Source organism: Barbus barbus (genome assembly GCF_936440315.1).
Source record: "Barbus barbus genome assembly, chromosome: 11".
Classification (NCBI taxonomy): Eukaryota; Metazoa; Chordata; class Actinopteri; order Cypriniformes; family Cyprinidae; genus Barbus; species Barbus barbus.
Window position 1 is genome coordinate 10,340,000 of NC_136739.1, and position 24,811 is coordinate 10,364,810.

Genomic DNA, 24,811 nt, shown 5'->3' on the forward strand with positions numbered 1-24,811 from the left:
TCAACTCAAGTCACCTTTATTTATATAGCGCTTTATACAATACAGATTGTGTCAAAGCAGCTTTACAGTGTTAAATAGGAAAGTAGTGTTTCGATAAAGCAAGAGGACTGACACTCAGTTTTTCAGTTAAAGTCAGTTCATTGTTGATTAACATTATTGATGTCATCATCCATCTCAGTTCAGTTCAAATAGTATCTGTGCAATCAAGTCGACAATATTGCCAGAAATTAAGTGTCCTTAATTAATGCTTCATGCATTAAAGTTTTGACCATATAATCTAGACCCTGATGCCCATCTGTGAAATTTTTATTGATGTATGAAGTATATAAAAAGAAAAACTCAATAAATTAGCTTAAACAATGCAACTGGGCTGTTCTGTTGTCCACGATGGAAAGTTTTGAGTGCTACTCTGGACTACGAGAAAAGAAAGTTTAAAGTGGGTTACGTATTAATGTCTCCTTAGTTACAGTGAAAAGAATTGAAAACAACAATGAACCAGAATCAAACAGCCTAGGCATGGAAACCTCTCATCAAGTTTCATCAAAAATATCTTAATTTGTGTTTCAAAGATTAACCATAGTCTTGCAGTTTTTTGATCAACAATAGAGTGAGTAAAATTATGACTGAATTTTCATTCAACTATCCCTTTAGCATGTACAGTCAAAATCATTTGTGAAAAAGCAGTGATCCATATTTGATAAGTTTGCGGTTTGAGGTTTGAACAATATATATACACTCTGAATTACACTATATGTTAAATGATTTTTTTTTTTTTTTTGTAACCCTTGGTTCCTAAGTAGTAGGATTTACTGGGTAAAACTTTATGCATAATAAAATAGATTTAAACAGACATGCATGCACAAGCATATAACTCTTTTTGCTAGATTTATTGTGGATTGTAAAAGTTCAGGGGCACTGTGTGCAGATACCTTTTTCTGGTTCTCATGAGAACAAGTTACATTGTGATCTAACATCTCACAGAATCAGACTAGAGGACTTTAGTTTATCTGTTCAAGAGCCGCTCTATTAAACAGGAAATGCCTGTCTGACTGACATGCAAAGTGAAAATCAAAATCTGTATGTTTTACAATACGCTTAAGGGTGGGTTTTTCTGAAATTGATTATAGTACAATGATCAAGCTAAAAATCTTATTGTAGCATGTGCTTTTGACATTTTACAAGATGCATCAGCAGTGCATAAACAGACTGTGGGTAATCTGTGGCCATGTTGTCTGAGATCACTGACCACATACACACAGAGGGACAAGGACAAAATCATAAGAAACTACAGTATTACTTTTATAGTGTAGAGGGAGATATGATCTAAAACTCTTCATAGGATCTCACCAAGATCCAGTTCAGCAGCAATCTAATCAGGAAAGAGAATCCACAATAAAACTGTCAGACATCTCTCTCGCAGGGACGGAGAAGCACAAAGCTCTTTTCTTATGGCTGGAAAGAGCTACAGTGGCAACAATATATCATGCTTCAGACGTTAGCCCTTATTTTAGTTTTGGAAGACTGGAAGTGTCTGCGGTTATTCCATCTATATTGTATAGAAAACTTTCTGAAGACAAACAATATCAGTCATTATGCTTAAAGTATTTGGGAGTGGTGTCTAATATAAAGAAACAGGTTTGGTTTTGTTGATTTTGAAACTTTAGTTGCTAAGGTGCTTACCCAAGTCAAAAGAGTACACTCCCACGTGTCTTTGTCTTTAGATATGGCTGGGCTCCTTTTTTATAATCATTGGTGGAGCCAGGATATTTGTGGCCAGGTAGTGGCCCTCAAATAGACTGGGGAGGCAGAGCATTTTGAGGGGGTCCCCAGGTTAAAATCAGGGTGGTCAAAGGAGACCCCTAGCTCCTGACAGCTTATACTTTAATATTAGATTCTTCCATGTATTTAGAATCCAGCAAGCATTCATTATAGATGTGGTTAAAACACCATGCCTCTTCTCAAAATGGTACATCATTTTAGGATAATTAATGTACTGTACTTATAATGTACAAGACTTGTTTAAGTTTTATACTATTAGTTCGTCACTAACCTGTACAAGCCATAGTAATAGTAGTAATGATGATCTCTTACTCTTACTGTCTTACTCTCTGCTCCTAGAGAGGCTTCTCATTCTCCATACACAAATGTAATCTGTGGGGGGCCGAGAATAAATGTTTATGGCCCTTTTGTTCTGGGAGTATTTAAGGGAAAGTTGCATATCAGTCATTTGCGATTCTGTAGTTAGATCAGCCCGTAGTGTGGAGTGTATTTCATATGCTCCATACTATGTATCTTCCTGAAGTTAGCTATACATTTTTACTCTTAGATTCACCTTTAAACAACTGATGTTATGTATTTTCTTATTTTTGAATTGGCTTCTTATTGTTTAATTATGTAATTGGCATGGCAGGTTTTTACCTGACTAATAATAAATTGTTATATTCGATTTATTCTGATCTCTTCTGAAATCATTTTTCAAGTAGTTTAATGTGTAGTGGTATTTCCGCAAATGTGCGTTCAGGACAGATCATACCAAAGCACCAATGGATGAACCATGGGGAGCACCATGAGGGAGACTTTGGATTTATGACTGTCACTGGTGCTGCCGTATTTCAGGTGCGTGACCTCGCCAGGTTTTAACAGTGAAGGTGAAGCCAGGAAAAAGTGATAACAGTAAAGAGGGAGAGAGAAACATAAGGTTGAGTTCTCTGTCAAACAACAGCCTGATGTTTCGGCCCACTACCCAGTGGAATGTGAGCGGTGCGTATCAGTTTACTTCATAAACCTTCATCACCTGAGGGGTGTTCAGAGCGACTGTGTGCCACCCGTTAGAGCTATGAGCGCCGTTCACATTGCATGAAAAGGAGGACTGTATTAAAATTAATCTCAGTTCTGCTTTTCATTCCTTACAATTTATTCAGATAAATCGTTTAACGCATTTGTTTTCGTTTTTGGTTGTGTGTACCCTAAAGCCTCATCAGTCATGCTAAGTACCCCTGAACTCCACCAAACTAGAAACAAGCGCTTGGAGACAAGTCCCATGAAGCATATGTTACAATAAAAGAGCTCAAAGACCTGAATAAGCAAGCTAAATGACATAAATTGCCACAGCAAATATGTTTTTATCTCATTTTTGCTTTGTTGACACTATCAGTTAGGTTTAGTGTAGGTGGTATGATATCTGCAAACGCAACAGACAATTTATTTTCCGAACTGCCATGATACATACAAAAACCAATGTAATAAAACATTGCCAGATTTACATTCATCTGTTTAATTGAATATAAGCAAACGTTTAATGCAACTCTCTTGACATTTCATGCTGAAAGCTCCAAAACGTGCAAAAAGCAATGAAATGTCACCACCAGCACGTTTTCCAATGAGGCTGGGTTGCCTAAAACTATTTCACTCATATAAGGCAAATGGTTTAGTAAATGCAAGTCTGGTTTATACTCATAATAGTCAGATTACACTTAATTCATAAAGTCGTGAGTGGATGGTTTGTCAGAGTGTGTGGCGTGTGTACATTACTGAACCGATAGCTCAGAATACACTAAATTGAGCATATAGTGACTCTTTTATAATATGTGGTTAGTAACTGTGCTATGTAAAGTTTTGGCTGTATTTCAGTTACAGCAGGTCATTAGTGAATATTTGTCTGAGGCCCCATAATGAGAGCCAGGTGGGACATCCCCAATACTGACTCCAGATCAGCCCAGAGACCCTCTAAACTCTGCGTGGAGCATCAGTCTGCACTCTTATTTATGAAATCAACATCTCAGACTCCAGAATTCATCAACATTGTTTTAGTTGGGCGGTTGTCATCATGTTTAGATTATAAACAAGAAATGCCTGTCATTGAAAAATAAATTATATCCCATAAAAAAAGCATGCAAGGAAAAACATTAAAAAGAAATAAAAATAAAAACTTCCCAGCTGGACGTTCTCTGCATTGTGTTTCGGTTTGGCTTTTAGATGAGAAATTTTGTGAGACGCCTCGAAGCATGTCTGAGCAGTTTGATGTTCCCTGGAATGAGTTCTGGGCAGCAGTTTAAAGGGTTCGTTAAAAGATGAGTGGGTTTTGATTACTAGTGATCTTGTAGCATAAAAAAGAAATAAATAAACATTGATTATTGACATATTAGAACAAGCTGGGTATGTGGTCTTGTCTTATGCTGTTGCTGTTGTGGTTGAATGTGCACATACAGTGTCCCTGAAAAGTATATTTGAACACTTACTGTAAGTCACAGTGTGTTATTGTCAATGCACTAGCCATGGAGATTTAGTAGGGGTGCTCCGATCAGGATTTTTGAGGCTGATCACCGATTGCCGATCACAGAAAGCAATATCTGCCCATCCGATCACTGATAACGATCATTTTATCATGTAGAATTATTTATAGTGATACTCCAATCAGTATTTTTAGGCATTTATTCAGTGCTTGAATTTCGTTTTTCCCCTCTTAGGTGACTCTTGTGAGAGAGGATTTTTTTATTTGAGGCGTGGAGGGGGGAATTTTTTAGAACTTTTTCAAAAATATGCATTTATTTCACCTAAATGTTTGATCATCCAGTGCATTTTTGTTTTTACAATTGTGCAATTGTTGCAGAAAAGTTTACACACAGCACAAGCCTGATTTTACACAGTAGTCCACTACTGATATATCTGTTTACCACAAATACAACATTTATCCATTATTTGGATTTCAGATCCAAACATTGTTACTCCAAATGCTTTTTCATTGTGATTATTTTTTCTTTTACAGTAATACAATCTTTATAGATGTGTATAAATGCAATAAATAGCCTATAAGAAACACATTATTCGATGCTTTTGACTTTTGCATTTAGGCTACTTCTAGATGTATATATTAAATCTAGAATGGGGCAGTCGTGGCCTAATGGATAGAGAGTTGGACTTGTAACCTGAAGGTCTTGGGTTCGAGCCTCAGGTCTGGCAGGGATTGTAGGTGGGGTAGTGAATAACCAACACTCTCTCCACCCTCAATACCACAACTGAGGTGAGACCCTTGAGCAAGGCACCAAACCCCCAACTGCTCCCCGGGCGCCGCAGCATTGGCTGCCCACTGCTCCGGGTGTATGTTCATTACTGTGTGTTCACTTGGATGGGTTAAATGCAGAGCACAAATTCCAAGTATGAGTCACCATACTTGGCCACACACCACTTCCCTTTCCCTTTAAGTTGCTCAAGAAAGTGGCAAAACATTTAAACTAATTTTCTTATGTTATCACAAACATTCTAAATTAACGTATGACTGGCAGAAACGGTCAGCTCTACTGAATTTTCTTTTGCATTTAAATCTTTATTACAAGCAATCCTGCGGTTTATAAAGAACTTTGTTTTCCATACTTCAATGAGTGCCATCTATTATTGACTTAGTGCTCTTTTCCTTTAAACCTAGCCAAAAAGCCACATGTGATGACTCTGAAACACAGTAGACTTTAATTATATGCATTATAGTGTAATTACTACATTTTCGTGTCAATTCATGTTCATTTTTACTGCAAACAATGCGCTGTCACTTTAATTCAGTGCGTGCAGTTCAGCAAAGATAGACTCAGTGCGGAAATGATTGCTACACTGTTGCAGATGCACCGCTCCTGGAACGCACTACCGGACCGCAACTGCACGTGTTTATGGTCCGGCAGTGCGCTCCAGGAGCGGTGCGGCTGCAGCAGTGCAGCGATCGTTTCCGCACCGAGTCTATTTTTGCTGTATTGCACACATGTGTGTAATTTGCTCTGCATTTGTGTGTGTGTCTGTGTGTGTTTGTGTGTAATTGGCCACACGTCCTTTCCTTTCCTTTCCTTTCCTTTCCTTTCCTTTCCTTTCCTTTCCTTTCCTTTCCTTTCGCTCCTGTTGTGCCTGTCTGAGTTCTTGTCAGTTTCTATAACTGTTGGTTAATTATTCAGTTCACCTGCTGTTCATTTTTTTCGTTAGTTCCCTCGTTTATTCTGTGTATATGTACTCCCTGTGTCTTTCAGTTCTTTGTCTGATCTCTTCAGTGTTATGTGGTTGAGTTCCTTGGTATTCTTGATTTAATAAATACCGCTTGCATTTCCTACTTCCTCGTCTTGTGCATTACTACAGCAACCCAGTTGTGACATAGTTCAACAATTCTGAATTTCCAAAAACCATACTCCCAGCAAACATTTGCAAATAGCGAAGTTGTGTTGTTGTAAATCCAGCTCTCCACTTAAATAGTCCATGCAAAGCAAAATAAGAAAGGAATAATTGACAATGGGCCATTAAATTCTTAGAAAATAATGTGTGTGCATTATAAGAATTCAACGGACCGAAGTCAATTATTCTGCTTATACGATGGTTACCACACCTCAAGACATCGATCAGAGGATATGTTTTAAGGCATTTGTAAATTTTTTTCTACTTAAAACGCTATTGAGAGTAGGATTAAATTCTTCTGCATCTCATCCAATGCCTCCATTGCTAATTCCAAAACGTCATTTTTAGATCTAGTAATGGAGGCTTGAGCCATTAATAGCAGACTGATGCAGTAAATAACTAAGTTATGAGAGAGAGAGAGAGAGAGAGAGAGAGAGAGAGATTACCTCTGTGAGTCTTTGCATCTCTCAAAAGTGTTCGGCAGCAATGTCTTTACCAACAGTGAAATTTTAAGTTAATTTTCTTGACGAACAGCACCATTGTTGTTACCTCGCTTGTGATAAGTCATATAGTTGTTAAACTATGTTACTGATAAAATTGCCAGAGTAGCGCTAACAACATTAGCACATATGTTAGCATGTGTGCAAACTGTCACTGCGTCCAAAAGCTCTAAAATGCTGCATAGATAAAAATTGCTGCAATCGCTGCCTTTGATATCCCACAATCCTGTGCGTTCCATTCCGTGACGGTTGAGCTAAAAAAAATAAAGATGACATCTGAAAGTTCCGTTTTGGTGGTCAGTTTGTGTGTAAATGTATATTTCTGACTAACGTTTTCCACTTTTGATGTTATATCTAGCGAGATATTAGTATTATGGTAATTAAATATTTGTTTAGTTATCACCAAAACTCATTCTATTTAGTTGTAGATCATTAAACCGTTATGCTGCCTCAGAATCCTGTCCGAAAATCATAGCATCATAAGGCAGCGAGGCAGCAAGTCAGCTGCCTAGGCTTTCGGATGCAGCCTGTATGTGCGTCTGTGAGGGAGAGAGCGGGGGAGAGATAGAGTATGTGCTTTCCATACATAATAAAACGTAATTTTATGGCAAAAACATGGAAATGATTTGTCGTTTTTATCTTGTTTACAATATTTATTTGTTTGGCCAATGTCATTGTGGGTTTTGGTTCTTTTGCTGTTTAGGCTGTAAGGATCTTTGAAATACCGCAAATCATTTGGCGAAGTGATATGGACATGTAATGTGGTTAAGAGCTGCCTGGAACTATGTTCGCCATGCGTTTCCCTGAAAAAAATTGCACACCTTAGAACATTCGTCAGCCAATCAGATTCAAGCATTCAACAGAGCCGTAGTATAAGCAAGCTATCATGCACAATCTTTCATTCCATATGTATGTGTAACGAATCTGGTCCGTGACCTTCCTATCCGATTGCTACCAGAGGACACCCTTCAATTATATTGACTTTCACACCACACAGACTGTTACACATCACCCTGAACTGCATTTCCCATCATCCATTGCACTGATTACACACAGCTGTAACCGATAACACGCTCCCCTGAAAGCTATTACACACACTATAGTTAAGTTGCCGAGTATTGTCTGCGTTTATCACTCTCCAAGTGATGGCACTTTATGGAGCCAGTTTATTGTCTGAGTTTTAGTCTAGTTTTTCCTGTTTATTACCTGAGTCGTTTTTGTCTTGATCATAGCCTGTTTATCTCGTTTCTGTGTTATCTCTGCCTGCCCTGAAGTTTATAGCCTGCCTTGGATTGCTCTCCCATCTTGTCGTTTGTACCTCGCCTGGATTATCATTGTGCAATCGGATTACCCCTCTTGTCAAGCCCTCTTGATATTGTTTGCCGATCGAGGACCATACCTGTTTACTTGAGTACTCATCTGTCTTACCTGTCTTTACCTGTTTGCCATTTGTTTGAACCTGCCTGTGTTCTATTAATAAAAGCTTGCATATGGATCCGCACGCCTCACGTCTTGTCCGCTCCGTTACAGAATACTCGGACACCCAAGGATCCAGCGGCTTTCATGAACAATAGTGGCCAGGTATGTACACTGCAAGACAATTATTAGCTCTCAAGCAGGGTACGCGATCACTCGAGGACTTTATTCAAGAATATCTGGACATTGCTAATTATTCAGATTTTCCGGGTTTGTGTCTTGATCGATTTTTTTTTGTGATGGCATTAATCAGCCACTAAAGTCTAAGCTTATTTGTGAGGGTCCACGTTCTGAACTCAGTAAATCGCAAGCTCTGGGACATTCAAGTGTACTGATCGCTACTCTGGTGATTCAACCTGCTTGCTCACTTAAGATGGCAGCCACAACAACACCCAGTCATGTCATTGCTGCCATTCATGAGTCAAGTCAGGTCACAGTTGATCGTCATGAGTCCAGTCAAGTCAACGTTGATCGTCATGAGTCCAGTCAAGTCACAGTTGATCATCATGAGTCTCGTCACGTCACAGCTGATCGTCCAGAGTCTCATCACGTCACAGCTGATTGTCCAGAGTCTCGTCTCGTCACGTCACAACTGATTGTCCAGAGTCCTGTCCTGTAATGTCTCGTCTGTTTGTCCAGAGTCCTGTCACTTCCTGTCTGTGGCAACCAGATCTTTGAGGTCAGGTCTTCATTCGCCCAGACTGGCATCCAGCATGGAGGATCCACCGCTGGTGGCAACATGTGCACTGATTACACACAGCTGTAACCAATAACACGCTCACCAGAACGCTATTACACACACTATATAACACCCACTCAGATCCTGCTCAAGTTGCCGAGTATTGTCTGCGTTTTTCGCTCTCCAAGTGAGAGCCAGTTTATTGTCTGAGTTTTAGTCTAGTTTTTCCTGTTTATTACCTGAGTCATTTGTGTCTTGATCTTAGCCCACGTATCTCATTTCTGTGGTATCTCCGCCTGCCCTGAATTTATAGCCTGCCTTGGATTGCTCTCTTGTCTTGTCGTTTGGACTCAGTCCGTACATCGCTTGGATTATCCTTGTGTTATCGGATTACCCCTCTTGTCAAGCCCATGCCTGTTTACTTGAGTACTCATCTGTCTTGCCCTCTATATACTTGTTCGACCCTGCCTGTGTTTTGACTATGTCTAATAATAAAAGCTTGCATTTGGATCCGCACGCCTCACGTCTCGTCGGCTCCGTTACAATATGCAAATTTTATTTTAATCCTTTTAGCTTGTCAAAAGAATAAGTGAGCATGTTCTCTAGTTTAGAGCCCCTGGGGAATCCAGAAATATGACTTTGGAGGATGCAGCAATGAAATCATACTTCTGGAAATAACGCAAAACAACAAAGAGCACTAATAGCGAAGTAGTCCTCAGATTTCGTGTTTATTGTTTACAGCAATAATCTGACATTAATTGAATCTCAAACTGAAATAATTAGTGGAAGTTATTACTCCACCACATACGAAACATCATTACCAACAGTTCTATAATTAAAACAATGTGATTCAAACCACAAATGTGTAGCATAGCTACTACAAATTCAGGAAACAGTCGTGTCTAGTTAATTTCTCTAACGATGCATCATACTTGGTAAATAAGCAGAGAAAGCAGCAGAAAAACACCCCACAGCAGTTGGTTATGAATTTAGTTTGTGCAAACACCACATGCATTATCTTCATAAAAATCACGAGGATTCACTTATACTTGAATACACTGTGAAAACAATAGTGTCCTCTCTGTGTCTGGCTCTCCTGAAGACTTACTTGCCCCCAGGGGCACAGATGGGATTTTTTAACTGGGGGGGACCAAGCTGTCAGCAGTCCAGTTGTCGGGGGGGGGGGGTTGCCTGAAGTGTGAATCTAGCTTCATAGTATAAACAGAGTATGTGCGATTGCGAATCTCGAAAGTTAAAGTGAAACTAAAAAAAATCTCAGCATCCACATGTAGGCCTAGCCTACATACACAACCATGGCAACGACAATCGCAGAAACAAGCAAAGATGACACAAAAGCATATTCAAGCAAAAGCCAACAAGGATAAGTTGTGTGAGACAAAGCAAAATCAACGATACTCACCTATCAAAAAGAAACAACACAACCTCGTTGTCCAATTCGAGCCCTTCCTGCTCCTTGAGTTTCTCTCCACTGCTGGAAAGCTGCTCCGATCTATATTTACACGGGTCCTACCTCTTGCCTGATCGTAACCCTTCTTTTTAATGTTTTGTTTCTATGATATTTTCCTCTTTTTTTATCTATAGACGATCTGCTAATATACGTCCTGACTCCTGTGCACTCAAATAGAGCGCTCTCTTCTCTCTATCAGTACAAGACACGCCCCCTTACTGCTGATTGGCTGCACGTGTTTTGGGACTCGGTCAGAAACTGCGGTCAAAAGCATTTTTCTAAAATGGCTTAGTGCATGTGGCCTGGCCACCACTACTTAGGCTAATATCCATAGCGGAAACCTTGATTAATCCACCGTATACTGATGTTGCCTTTCGTAGAGACAGTGAGGGGGACGGATCGGGTCACTATAAATCTGGGGGGGTCATGTCCCCCCCATCCCCAGTGCCATCTGCGCGCCTGCTTGCCCCACTTGTACTGTCAGTATGAATTGTGTGAGAAAAAGCAAACAAAAAAGCAGAGTTTTGGCGCAAACAACCCTGTGTTTTTCCTCCCCTCAGCATCGGATGTGAGTCCTGCTGGATTTTTGAGGTAGAGCTCCTGACCACAAGTCTCAGAGTGAAGACATCAAACTGAGAGAGTGTACACAAGAAAAACCAGCAGCCGACATAAAGGAAATTCCAGCGCTGCTCTGATTCAATACAAAATTCAGCGCTAGTATTGCTATTTATGGGCAAATCTACACTAATGTGGACCTGTCACCGTGAGGTAACTTTTGACTGAAAGGAAGAGATGGCAGTCTTGACGTGCTCCTAGAAACCTTTGCTGTATGGTAAAGTTTTTCTTCTCATTTTAGCCTTGGAATTTTGGAAGGGCATCTGGAATCAATCTATTGTCTACTAAGCCATCAAACCGTATAAATTTGTATATTCAATATGAAATCCATTGCAGCTTGGAGTAGTTAGCAGTTTCCTCTGATTTTTGTTTCATGTTAAGTGGATATGCAATACTGCTGGTTTGCAGACGGAGAGGAAGGTTGTGTTTCATGATTTTACTCTGGTCCTCTTCCAGTGTGCAATGTTAAACAATTTCACTGAGATCTGTGGAAACGAGACATGCCAGCATTGGTAAATAGAAGCTGAATGGAGGGAGATTATCCATATGGTGTCCTTATTAGGCATGGTCAGCATGTAGATTTGTAATGGTTGACAGAACTGAGAGAAAACAAGTAGAAAGAGATCAATGAAGTGAACAGGAGAGCGCCTGAGCTTTGAAACATAGTTGTACCGCTCCCATCCTAATGACTCAAGTATTTGTGCTTGTTCTATTACAGACGGATCAGGTGATCCTTTCATCGTGCTGATCTATAACCGGTAGACATTTCAATGCTGCAAAAGACAAAGACTTCTCCGGATGAATGAAAATAATTCATGATTAGAGCGGTACACACTAAGGCAAGTTCAGTCCTAATTTTGATAAGCAAGTTTAGGAAGTTTGCAATGCGATTCAGTCACAACGTCAATTTACAGACTCATCGGGAAGATGTAATTTTTCTGTAATCAAAAACAATCAGAAAAGAACATCTTTGCAACTGTGTAACAATCTGGCAACTACCCTAACATTGTGGTTGCAGGTTTCAAAGAGCGAATATGTATATATTTCAGCATGTAAGTGCATATACGGAATTATTATAGTACTTCTGTGTTACCTTAGTGGCACCATAGTCTTTGAAGAGGTGCCTTGCTTCTGGAGGGCCAGCATGCTGCTGGTTTAGCTCCAGCTCTGATTAAACACACCTGAACTAGCTCTCAAGGTCTTTTAGATTAGGCCTACAACAAACATCCAGGCTCATCTGAAAGCTGAAAAATTAAGGCTTCATCTGGTCTTTTTTTATGTCATATCCCACTATCTTGTGCTTTCCAGTCTGTGATTTTTTTTAAATAAATGTAAAAGTTGTGCTTGGTGGTCAGTTTGAGTGTTAATGTAAGCTTTTGAACAGCTTTTTGTTGTAATTTTGAGCAAGAAATTAGAATTGTAGTAATTTTTGATTATCACCAACATTCTCTATTAGACCATTATGCTGCTTCATAGTACATTCAAGTCCTCCTCGGAAGTTTTTATGAGTAGACAAGTCGTAATTATGATGCAAGTGTGTTCAAGTCACTTTGGTCAGAACAAGATGGCGATTTAACTTTTCTACATAAAATTCAACAATTGTTTTAAACTCTACATCTACAAAATGATGAATAAAGAATGTGCATCATTGTGTTTTCGCTTTTTTCTGTTTTTATTCAAGTTATGAAGGTGATGAAAACTGAATTATTATATATTCTATGGTAATTATACAATAATATAATATTTTCTGTAACTTATATAATTGTATTGTACATGACAAAAAAATAATAATTTTATTAATTTCAATAAATGTATAGTTAACACAGATGCTGCATATCTATAGTCTTTGGCTTCATCCAACTCGGAAACTCGAGGCTTAAAGAAAATTTCAAGTTTCCCACTCGCAATAATGACTTGTGGTGGCGTTCATGTGTGTTCAACTCATAAATACGATCTATCCGACTTGAACGCATCATCAGAAGCCTGACCAAAATAAATTTATGGAGGTACCTTCAGGTGCAAACACTGTCTGCGAAGTCATGGGCTGACAGGGCAGCAAGGCAACTAGTCAGCTGCCTAGGGTTTTAGACATAGCCTAAAACATTCAGGCTGTTGTGTTATAGCAGGCTGGAGCTAAACTCTGGAAGAATTTGATCCTCCAGGAGCTGGATTGGGCACCCCTGGGATTACTAATAGCACTATGCCCAACAATCCATGGTGGTAATCCTACCGTGGTTCATTTTTTGCACTTTTTCATACATACATATATATATATATATATATATATATATATATATACAGTATATTTTTTTAATTTCTGGCATAACCACAAATACTGAAAGAGAGGTGCTGCAACTGGTATGAAATGTCTCTTGTTCATCACACAACACACACGCATGCAGTGCTTTCAGGAAATAAGCAAAACTCTCTGTCGTTTGGTCTATAAGCAGGACAACACTGATAATCAGTTACTGAGTAACTCATATTGAAGGCTGTTCCCGTTTCTGTTCACTGGGTTTTAAGGAAGTCCAGAATTCTGTTCATATGTTTGTCTCATTGAAACTTTCAATTATGGAACACAGTCTTGGTTCGCTTTACACACCCAGCAGCTTCCTTTGGTCAGACTTAGGAATGCTAGTGACAGGACTCTTGTCATAGATCTGTGTCTCACTCGTTTGCTTGGGCAGTCTTGTTGACTAATTACTGCTGATCTAATCACTGCGTTGTGTGCCTCTGCATCAGAGAAAGACATGGTTACCTTTATGTATGTTTTGACTGATTTTACATTTCTTGGAGTGTTTATCTCTGTGTATATGTTTTCTCTGTCAGGTACGTGGTTTTCCAGAGCCCCAGGTATGCTGGTTTAGGAATGGGAAACTACTGATAGCAGGAGATCATTATTCTATGGAACAAAGTGCTCGTGGAAGCTTTAGTCTGGTTGTCCTGGAAGTCCAGGATGATGATGGAGGACAGTACACCTGTGAAGCTGTCAATGATGCTGGGAGCTGCCAGGTTACAGTGGAGATCATTGTGGAAGGTAAATCATCACCTTGATGGGCCCGAGGTTTATCTTGAGTGGGTGCTCTATAAAGATCAGGGAAAAAGGTTCATGTTAGGATTATAAAATAATATATGCCGTAGATTAATAAATAAAAACAAAATACAAACAAGATAACACATTTTCAGAGAATATATGCAGAATTAAGTTTATTTGTTGTACCTCATTTGAAAATATGTGTGGTAAAAGGGCAAAGATTATGTTTAGTTTTTTTTGTTTTTTCATTACGCACATTTGCATAATGCCTACCTACTGGCAGCTTTGGCAACAGTTTTTTTCTCTGTTAAGTCAAATAAATAAATAAATAAACAAACAAACAAGCATTTTATATTCCCATACTGATATGAATAATCTCAGTAAATACAAATTACATCACACTGCAGCAGAAACCCTGTATATATTACAGTGTAGAATAAACACAGCCTTGCAGTTTACCCTGCAATGCATATACTTAAAAGTTTACATTATAGTGTATTCTGCATTTCCCATTTTACAGTCTTTTTGCCTACAGTAAACATATCCACAGTCAGAGATGTAGAACATCTGTACTGATTTAGAGACTAATAAATGCTTAATAAACTTCCTCCAGCATACTTCACAAAAACACAAACATATGGAGCTATTCAAGTATTTTACTACAAGCAGCAAATAATAGCAGCCCTGCTCAAGACATGTTTATGAAGGAAGAAGAAACAGAGAAAGAAGAGCGGGGAATATCTGCTTTTTATGTTTCTAATGAATTCTGTGTGTTTATGGATAAGTGCGTATTTTATATTAGAGTATAATGAATATCCTTTTTCATCCCACACAGGAAATGCAGGGAAAAAATACAGTCTTCCTTCCTCCAGCAGAGCAGGGTGAGATACATACTGCCTGAAAAAAGGAAATTGCAAGCATGAATATCAAAAACACAACATACCATATCCTTTTGGTAATGAGTATACCCTGTTTTAACCATTGATTGATTGATTGATTGATGGTACTGTCATTGCTGATTTGATTATATAATTTGCAATGATTCATGAAACAACCTTCACAAAATAAGTTTTATTTTGTTTTGTTGCTTTGCTTCAAAACAATTGTTTGTGTGATAAATCTTGGAGCTGGTCGGTAATGAAAAAAAAACACCTGACACAAATTGATAAAATCACATTTGCATATTTAATTAACATTTTGGCCTTTGCTTCCAGCCACCTGCAGATATAATTAGATCAAATTCACAAGAAACAGCATATTAATGTAATACATTTGTATTCTCAATCATGTTTTCTCTCTACTGTGAGCAGTGGATCTCTGGGTGTTCCTGCAGTAGAGAACAGACCCAATATCTGGGGTGAAAGCCCCCCGAAGTTCGTGACTAAACCTTCTCGCCTGTATCTCAAAGTGGGACAAAGCGGCAAATTCTCAGCCAAGATCACGGGACGACCCCAGCCACTGATGCAGTGGTATAAGGTGAGGCACGATTACAGAGCATCTGAAGTCACAGGTTTGGTCATAGTATATTATCCACTGCATTTCCTCTTTCAGGGAGAAGAGAAGATCCAGCAGTCAGATCACTTTAACATGTTTGAGAGGTCAGGAATGCATTTCCTGGAGATACGCCACATGTGCTCAGAGGACGCTGGTGTCTACACCTGTCTGGTGGCCAACAGTGCTGGAAAAGCCTCTGCAAACGCTGAACTCATTGCTCAAGGTAACACAGAAGGATATAGACAGAAACAGATAAGGATGAGCGGCAATTTATCCAGGGGCTTTGAATAAAAACTTTTGCTCTCTTTTGCAAAGTGTTTTGTAAATAAAGAATTAATTCTCATTATTTCAGCTTTCAGTTGCAACTTTATTTCTCATATTTTGAAAAGAGTTGTTTGCATATTACATCTCACAATTGCAACCAGAGAGGGCCGCCAATAAGGCTGGTGCCTTGGGTCCATGTTGGACCATAATCCATCTTTGGTAACAAAACAGATGTCAGAGCAATAAATACAGTATATGGGTTTCATTAATGTCTTAATGTTATCCAGTTCAGCTAAATAGCTCACAGTTCAGATTCTGAAGTTTTCATTGTATATTCTGTTGTTCTTTTGCAGATGGAGATGCTGAAACAGTCACGTATGTGAAGAGCTTTTATTTTGTCTTTTTATTTAGAGCTTGCAGTTATAAAGTGACAACAAAATACCAAATTTAAAAGACAAGACAGAATTTATGCATAGTATTTTTTTTTTTTTTTTTCATTTAAAGTCTAAAGAAATGAACTGTACTTCTGATAAATATTTTTAAAAAATCATCTATGTCTACATTTTCTACATGTTGAATCATATAATTGGCATCAACTTGGTGGGCCAGTTTATTTTTGTATGCAAAATATAATTTCTTCTTGTAATGTTTATTATTTTTATTTATTTTTTTCTCATGTGCCGCCCCGTATGACCTTAAGAGCGATTCACTCTACAGCAGGGATTTTCAATCTTTGAAATGATTCATGAAATGACCACCAAATATGATAAATCTCGTGTTAGTGACCCCCATCCTAAAATTAAAAAAGTAATCTATATAGTTTCTTGAGTAAAGACCCAAATAATACGGAAAATATTTTGATTCTATTAAATGAGTTGTTCCCCTAGTACTTATAGTACTGTATTTATTGTATTGTACTGTTATAGTACTGTATTTATATATTTATTGACTTGTGTATTTACTTGTTTGTTTTAACCACTTTATTTATTTTTTCATTTATGTATTCTGTAAACATTTCCACAGACCCCAAGAACACCCTTATGGTCCTCTGATGGTCCCCAGACCCCAGTTTGAAAACTCCCCTAGCTCTATAGCATCTTTACTTGATTGTTCACGATCTTTCTTTCTATAGCATACCCAAACCATCTCAAGATCTCGCTACACAATCTGTGGTGAAGCACAGCACCAACGGGCTGAACACTGAACAGAAAACTTCTGGCACATCCGTCCGAACTGCAACCGCAGAGATACGTGCACCACTGTCCATTACTACTGTAGCCAGTGTTCATTCTGTGACCAGAACAGAGGCACCAAAAATAACGTCATCACCATCCTCACAACCTATCAGCAAGTTCACAGATGGAAGATCAGCAGCTGGTCAAAAGACATCAAACTCTGTGAATGAAAGAAGTCAAAACATTGTAAAGAATGAGTCACGTGGCATAAGAAGAGCTTGGGATTCGTTCAGAGCTCCAGAAGATATTCCTGAAGCATCACGGCTGGAGTCCAACAGAGACACCCGCCAGGAAACCAAAGAGAGCAAAATGGATGTTCTAGAAACTCCACCCAGTTTTGAATCCCAGCCTGAGTGCCAAGAGGTTGTGCAGGGTGAAAAGGTCACATTCAGATGTCAAGGTGAGACAGTGAACTGAAATGACTGGAAATGCTCAGAGTTGCAGGGTATTTAGTTCTGGTCTTGATGCTGGTCAGTATACAGCTAAAAATCAGTCTAAAATCAGTCTAAATCACTGCACAGCAGCGGCAGTTCATATGTCTACTCTATAACCTCTAAGCCAGAGGATGAGATTAATGAATTATTTTGTAAAACATGTGCCAAATTGGATTAAATATGCAACACAATTACTTTTAACCCTCATGTACTGTTCCGGGTCAATTTGACCCATTTTGATTTTTGAGTTGTCGGAAATATCAGTTAACTTAGGTTTTTTTTCTTGACATTTTGTGACTTTTCCTCATTTAGGGTCATGAAAATGCATGCAAAGTTTCAACACGCTGATGTGTTTTGACATGTCCAAAAAAAAATTGTTACGTTCGTACTGTTCCCAGGTCAATTTGACCTGCCAATTTTAATGCTCTAAGGCAACTCTACAGACCTAAAATATTAACATTTCTTGGTTATATTTTAGTTTTTTACTATCCTATGAAGCAAAAAAAAGTAGCTTTTCCCCACTCATTTCAATACAGAAAAATATTTTGTCAGCCAAAGATGGTAAAAATGAGCTATCATGTCTTGAACCACTATTTAACTCGTTGTTTTTCTTGAAGTTTTGTTACTTTTTCTCGTTTAGGGTCATGAACATGCATACACAGTTTCAACACACTGATGTGTTGTGAAATATACATACAGAAATTATTATGCGTTTGTGATATCCGTGGTTCAATTTGACCCGCATAGGCATCCATTCAAAAGCAACTGAAATACATACAAAATAACAACAAATTCCTTTGTTGCATTTCAGAGCTCCTCAAATCTAGTCCTGAAGTGCCTCCTAGTGTCAGTGCCTTGATGAGTTTAACAACTTTTTAATTTCAAAGTTTGTGAAAACAAAACTGTTTAGCCTTTTAGTTAAAAGGCATGTAAGTCACAGTTTTTGAGCATAGACATAAAATGACTTTTCCGGCTAAAATTGTTATAAAACTTGAATACTTCAGAGCACAGACTTAAGATTGGTATCTTTTCAAAGGTGAAACATCACAGGTTATTGTAGAAGTAAAAAAACAGTTATAAAAGTAAATTTATAAAAAAGTAATATAAGTTTTAATGTATGAAAATGTAAAATATAAAAATATATATTTTTATATTTTATATAAAATAGCAATTTTACAAAACATGTTACCACCAAATCTTCAAGGAAATCAAAGCCAATCTTCTGATCAAGTTCTATGCCAAATTTTAGGTTGATATCTCAAAAAATGAACTTTTAAGTATGATTTTGTGGATGCAGTACCAAACGTTTCCACTAGATGATATACAGAGACTCTTGCTTTCCATTTATTGTTTGAGTGTTCTGAGCTATATATTTCCATAATTAAAAAAAAAAAAATTATGAAGTAGGCATCCTATTCAGAAATAGTTTGGGCAGTAACTTTAATATTTGATTGGAATTCTATCTCTAAAACACATAAAAACATACGTATAGAATAAGAGTGTATTTGGCACCATATCACAAATGGAGAATCTATCGCTATTTATCTATTGCTCTGTCATTTCTTTGAAAAATAGTCATCAAATATGAAAACTAGAGTCCGAATCCTTTCAAATGATATATAATTTGTCAAGATTAGTTTAGGTTTAGACCAAGATATTATCGTTAAAAAATGTACAATCGCAAACATCTCACAGGTCTGGCAGAGTGGCAGTGAAAAAAACATTTTTATAAATCATAAATTCAGATATTCATTCTTTGAAATGTGTGAAAATACTGATATTAAACATTTATTGATTGTACTTGATTGTATGTTTTTTGTTTAGTTTTTTTAATATGTCGTAATTTTTGTGGAATTACATTGAATCCAGTACAGGTCAATTTGACGAAGACCAAACAGGAATCACCTATTTTTGAACAGTACATGAGGGTTAAGTGCATTTTAAAACATTATGTTTTAATATAAATGTAAAGAATTATGTTTATATTAATGGGTTGACTAATATATCAAAGCACAAAATAGCTGATTATAATTTTATCTGTAGTGTGTTATTCCAATTTAATATATTTTAAATGTAATAAATTGCAACTTAATCATTAAAAATGTGCAATTATAGATATATTTAAATACATGACATAGAAATTTAAATAGAAATAATATTAAAGTATATTTTAACCTTAAATCTTTTTAACCTTAACCTTAAATGCTAGTACATTCAGCAGTTCACTTTAACCATATTTCAAAGACAATAAAGTAATTATACAATGAAATGCACTGTAAAGTTGGGTAAAAAACACTCGGCTAACTGTGTTTAATATAAATGTAAACAATAATAAATTGTATTTGAATCACAATTAAAACATTAATTGTCTAAAAACAGTACACTTTTTCCTTTTTTCAAGTATATTAAATGTATACAAATGAAACATTTATATTTAAATTTTGAATACAATTTTTAAGAAGAACTGTAGATGTTGTGTGAAGTTGTGTTACTTTGTATCGGAGATTAAGGTAAATGTTGAGCTGCTGTGCTCTCTCTCAGTGTCTGGGTCTCCAGTGCCGACAGTGAGCTGGGTGAAAGATAGAGCTCCTCTCAGACAGAGATCAGGCGTCAGCACACGACAGGAGGGCAGTCTGCATGTCCTGTGTCTGGAGAGCGCTCAAATAACTGACAAGGGACAGTACAGCTGCACTGCTGCCAACGAAAGAGGAAAGACTGCGGCCCACTGGAGCCTGACTGTCAAACGTAAGAACTCACCAGTCACTTTATACATCTACTACGTTTATGGATTGCCATTTAAGTATAACAATAAAAATGACAAGTGATTGCTCATTATAAGGTAACATGTTAAGCAGTGACATGTCTGTCCTGGAGTGTGTCATGTTATTAGATTTGTCAAATTATTCTATTATTTTTTCTATATACATTTCATAAGCATATATTACTTCAGAGACTATACTAAATTATTTTATTTCATTTTATTTTTGCAATGAAGTTGCATCTTATTGTTTTTGAGAAATCTTTTGATGAATATAATGCTCAAAAGAACTGCATTTATTTGAAATAACTTTTTTAGAAACATTTTTTGTTTGAAACGTTTTTTGATTAGTTTAATGCATCTTTAAAAAACATAATAATAATAATAATTTATGGACAGTATTTTTCAACAATAATATAATAATAATAATAATCATTTTATATAATAATAATAATAATAATTATAATTATTATTTTATTTTTATTATTAGTGTGACAGTGCCACCTATTGGTTGGTTTCAGATGTTCAGTTATGTTTGTGTGTTGTAGGTGTGAGGGTGGAGGCAAAGCCCCCTGTGTTCAGTTCTCCTCTGAAGGATTGTTCAGTGTTAGAGGGACAGGACTTAATGTTGCAGTGCTCAGTGGAGGGCAAACCATTTCCTGAGCTCACCTGGCTGCACAACGGTAAGAGCATACACTGTGTGAGAGACCATTCATCCAGCAATTCTTCAGTTTAGCACCCAGCAGAACTCTAAAATGTTCAGTAATATCAGTCAGATTAGTTTTAGTCTGTACTGCATCACTGACGTTGTGCTCATTCATTGCACTAATCTAGCTTCTTTTAGCCTGGCATTGTGTACTAGTCTATCGGTATTTTCCATTTACAATTTTTACAATGAATACATGTTTGTCAGAGCATTTGCACATACAGTATGCACATATACACTGTATATACAGTATGTATGACTGATGAATTTTACACAGTTATGCAGCTGAACTGAATCAATACTCTTTGTAGAATGGCACTATTGACTTGTTAGAGCTGCTTTACAGCAGAATGTGAATTTGATACTATTGTGAAGCTGCTGTGAAACTATATCGTATAAAGCACTTTAAAAATAAATTTGGCTTTGTGACTTGGGTTGTATGCATGTATACATACAGGTGCATCTCGAAAAAATTAGAACGTCATGAAAAAGTTCTTTTTTTGTAACATTTCAAAAAGTACAACTTTGATATATTCTAGATTCATTACATGTAAAGTATAACATTTCAAAAGTGTTTTTTTTTGGTTTGTTTGTTTAATTTTGATGATTAGAGCTTACAGCTCATGAAAGTCAAAAATCCAGTATCTCAAAATATTAGAATATTTCCTAAGATCAATCAAAAAAAGGATTTGCAAAACAGAAAAGTTCAAGTTCTTTAAAGTATGTTCATTTATGAACTCAATACTTGGTCGGGGCTCCTTTAGCACAAACTCCAGCATCAGTGAGGTGTGGCATGGAAGTGATCAGCCTGTGGCACTGCTGGGGCACTATTGTCTGCTGGGACACTATTATCATCTGTATTGTTTGATCGTCGTATTGAAAATATCCCATAGATTCCATATGGGGTTCAGGTCAGGCATGCTGGCTGCCCAATCAAGCACAGTAATATCATGGTCAGCAAACCACTTGAAAGTGGTTTTGGCACTGTGGGCAGGTGCTAAAGTCCTGCTGGAAAAGGAAATCAGCATCTCCAAAGAGCTTATCAGCAGATGGAGGCATAAAGTGCTACAAAATCTCCTGGTAGACAGCTGCATTGACTTTGGACTTGAGAAAACACAATGGACCAACACCAGCAGACATCACGGCACCCCAAACCATCACTGACTTCGGAAACTTCACACTGGACTTCAAGCAGCTTGGATTCTGTGCCTCTCCAAGCTTCATTCAGACTCCAGACCTTGATTTCCAAATGAAATGCAAAATTTACTTTTATCTGACAAGAGGAGAGGACTTTGGACCACTGAGCAATAGTCCAGTTCTTTTTCTCCTTAGCCCAGGTAAGATGCTTCTGACATTGTTTTTGTTTCAGAAGTGGCTTGGTAGCCCTTTTCCTGAAGACGTCTGAGCGTAGTGACTCTTGATGCACTGACTCCAGCTTCAGTCCACTCCTTGTGAAGCTCTCACAGATGTTTGAATCAGCTTTGCTTGACAGTATTCTCAAGCTTGCGGTCATCCCTTGCTTGTGCACCTTTTTCTACCCAAATTCTTCCTTCCAGTCAACTTTTCGTTTAATATGCTTTGATACAGCACTCTGTGAACAACCACCCCTTTCAGTAATGACCCTCTGTGACTTTACCCTCTTTGTGGAGGGTGTCATTGATTGTTTTCTGGACCATTGCCAAGTCAGCAGTCTTCCCCATTATTGTGGTTTCAAAGAACAATAGATACTCGGAATTTATACTGTAGAGATGGTCATTTAATGAAACTCAAATCATCAAACTAAAAAAATAAATAAATAAAAATAAATTCTGAAATATTTTACTTTATATGCTATGAATCTATAATATATGAAAGTTTAATTTTTTTTAAATAAGTTCAAATTTTCTATTCTAATTTTTTGAGATGCACCTGTATACACATTTACACACACACACACACACACACACACACACACACACACACACACGCACACACACACACACACACACATACACACACACACTGAATATGCATATAAGCCAAGTCACTTTGTTCAATATAGATACAATGTAAACAGAAATGTAAGGGGGTACAAATAATTTATTTCTAAGAAAACGGGTTTTGATTAGTAAGTGAACAAATGATGTATATGTGTTTTCACACATGATCACTGTGTGTAGATCACTCAGTAAATGAGTGTGGCTTTAATAATGGCAGTGTTTCCCAAATTAAACAAAAGAGCTCTTAGTTTCGAATGATGTGTGTAATGTAGAGAACTGTGTATAGAGTTTTGCAAAAAAGTTTGTTTTATAATATTAAACTGAGTTTAAAGCATGTAATGTGCTTGTTTTGCAGACTTGGTCTAAAGATTAGTTATATGAGTGAATGGTTCCACCAAGTGGGCCTCAAGTATCACTTTTAGTGTCTAAGCAATAAAAAAAAAAAAAAAACTGTAAATGAGGGAAATAATAAAGACTTAGAAGCACTCTATGACTATGATGTTAAGCAGGTACTTTTTAACCAGTAGAGGACTGTGATGTTGCATCTCCCTAGTGCTGTTTTCAAAAACCTACAAAAAAGGGAAAAGTACTGGACAAAGATGCATTAAGATCACTCTTTTTAGTCTAAATATTTCTGACCTACTATGCCATGGAGAGATAGATTATTAGACATCTCTCTGCTCATGTTTGAGATAGAAGGTTTATGAAGGTTTGAGTGTGTGTGTGTGTTTGTGTGAGTGCGTGCGTGCGTGCGTGCGTGAGAGTCTGTTCTCTGTCTAGCTAAAATAGGCTTTGCCTGTATTTATTCTTTGCCTATAATTGCTGTTCATGTGAAATTGTGAATGCAACCACAGTCTTATAGCTGAGTTTTATAGCAATGGCTATAGCAATAGTGCTGCTCTAATTTTGATAAACTGAAATTGTATTGACATTTAAATTTCAACATATTTGGGTTTTTAAAGAGTCTGAGCAATGCTGCCAAACCTAAAACATTCAATACAAAACAACAATAATCTAAAATGTCACATTATCCCAGCATCTAATAACAATTTAAAACAAACCTAAATATTCCATCCATCCATTTTCCAAACCGCTTGTGCTATATGAGGTTACAGGGATGTTGGATATATAAAACTTAATTTTGTGGAATACATCTCACTGTTATATCTGAAACACAATGATGTTTGCAGTTAGAGTGTTATTCACTGGTGAAAACAGCCCATTCCCAAGTCTCTGTGATATTGGTCTCTAGATGTGACTTGGGTCACTCACTGTCTATTGGATTTTTTCTTCAGCTCTTTATTAATGCCCTTTTTTATTATTATTGTCTATTATTGTCAACTCCACAAGCTGCATGTATATGTACATGCATATGTACTATATCATTAATGTCTGCGCCTTAATGCTTAAAATTAGAAGTTATTTATAGGCGTCTTTGGTTCCATGAAGAACTTTTAACATCTATGGAAACTTCCCATTGCACAAGTGGAAAAATCTTGAATAAGAAAAAAAAAAGAGTCATAAGCAATAGTAATAATGATGCCTGTCTGTCTGAGCAAACAATACTATTAATGATATACTGTAAATTATAGCAGATGCATGGTAATGTTATTTCCAAGGATTTCTCTCAATGTATATCAGTGGACTGTTTTTGTATTGTGAATAGAACATTGCTAATTTACAAAAAGGGCTGTTTCTGCCTACTTCAGTTATTTGCCATTTGGTTCCAACAGTTTTAATTCCATATGAACAGTAGATTCTATATGCTGTTCTGGAGCAGATTACAGCCAGGATGAATATCTATTGAGTTTGACTCTGGGTTTCCCTGAGAAACTGTGAGCCGCAGCAGGGGCCTTTGAGCAAATATGAGACCTTACAACCATATAAAGGCAAAACATGCATCACTCACCATGAAACATTACGCACAGATGGACTCGGCAAGTTAGACATCTAAGAGAGAGAGAGCTTATTGCGTCTGTGCGGGCTGATTTTACAATCCTTGGAAAAACGGGGGTTTACAAAAAG

At 37.3% G+C, this 24,811-nt stretch overlaps 1 protein-coding gene across 1 annotated transcript in view; it reads left to right on the top strand.

The window, feature by feature from the left end:
* The window catches only part of LOC306877221 (myosin light chain kinase, smooth muscle-like), a 98,691-nt gene that overhangs the window by 39,462 nt on the left and 34,418 nt on the right, over positions 1 to 24,811 (top strand). The window contains exons 3-10 of the mRNA XM_079428851.1: positions 13,712 to 13,919; positions 14,752 to 14,797; positions 15,227 to 15,392; positions 15,468 to 15,633; positions 16,028 to 16,049; positions 16,807 to 17,309; positions 19,885 to 20,088; positions 20,650 to 20,784. Of these exons, the coding sequence (XP_079284977.1) occupies positions 13,712 to 13,919; positions 14,752 to 14,797; positions 15,227 to 15,392; positions 15,468 to 15,633; positions 16,028 to 16,049; positions 16,807 to 17,309; positions 19,885 to 20,088; positions 20,650 to 20,784 (1,450 nt within the window). The remainder of the gene's footprint in view (positions 1 to 13,711; positions 13,920 to 14,751; positions 14,798 to 15,226; positions 15,393 to 15,467; positions 15,634 to 16,027; positions 16,050 to 16,806; positions 17,310 to 19,884; positions 20,089 to 20,649; positions 20,785 to 24,811) is intronic.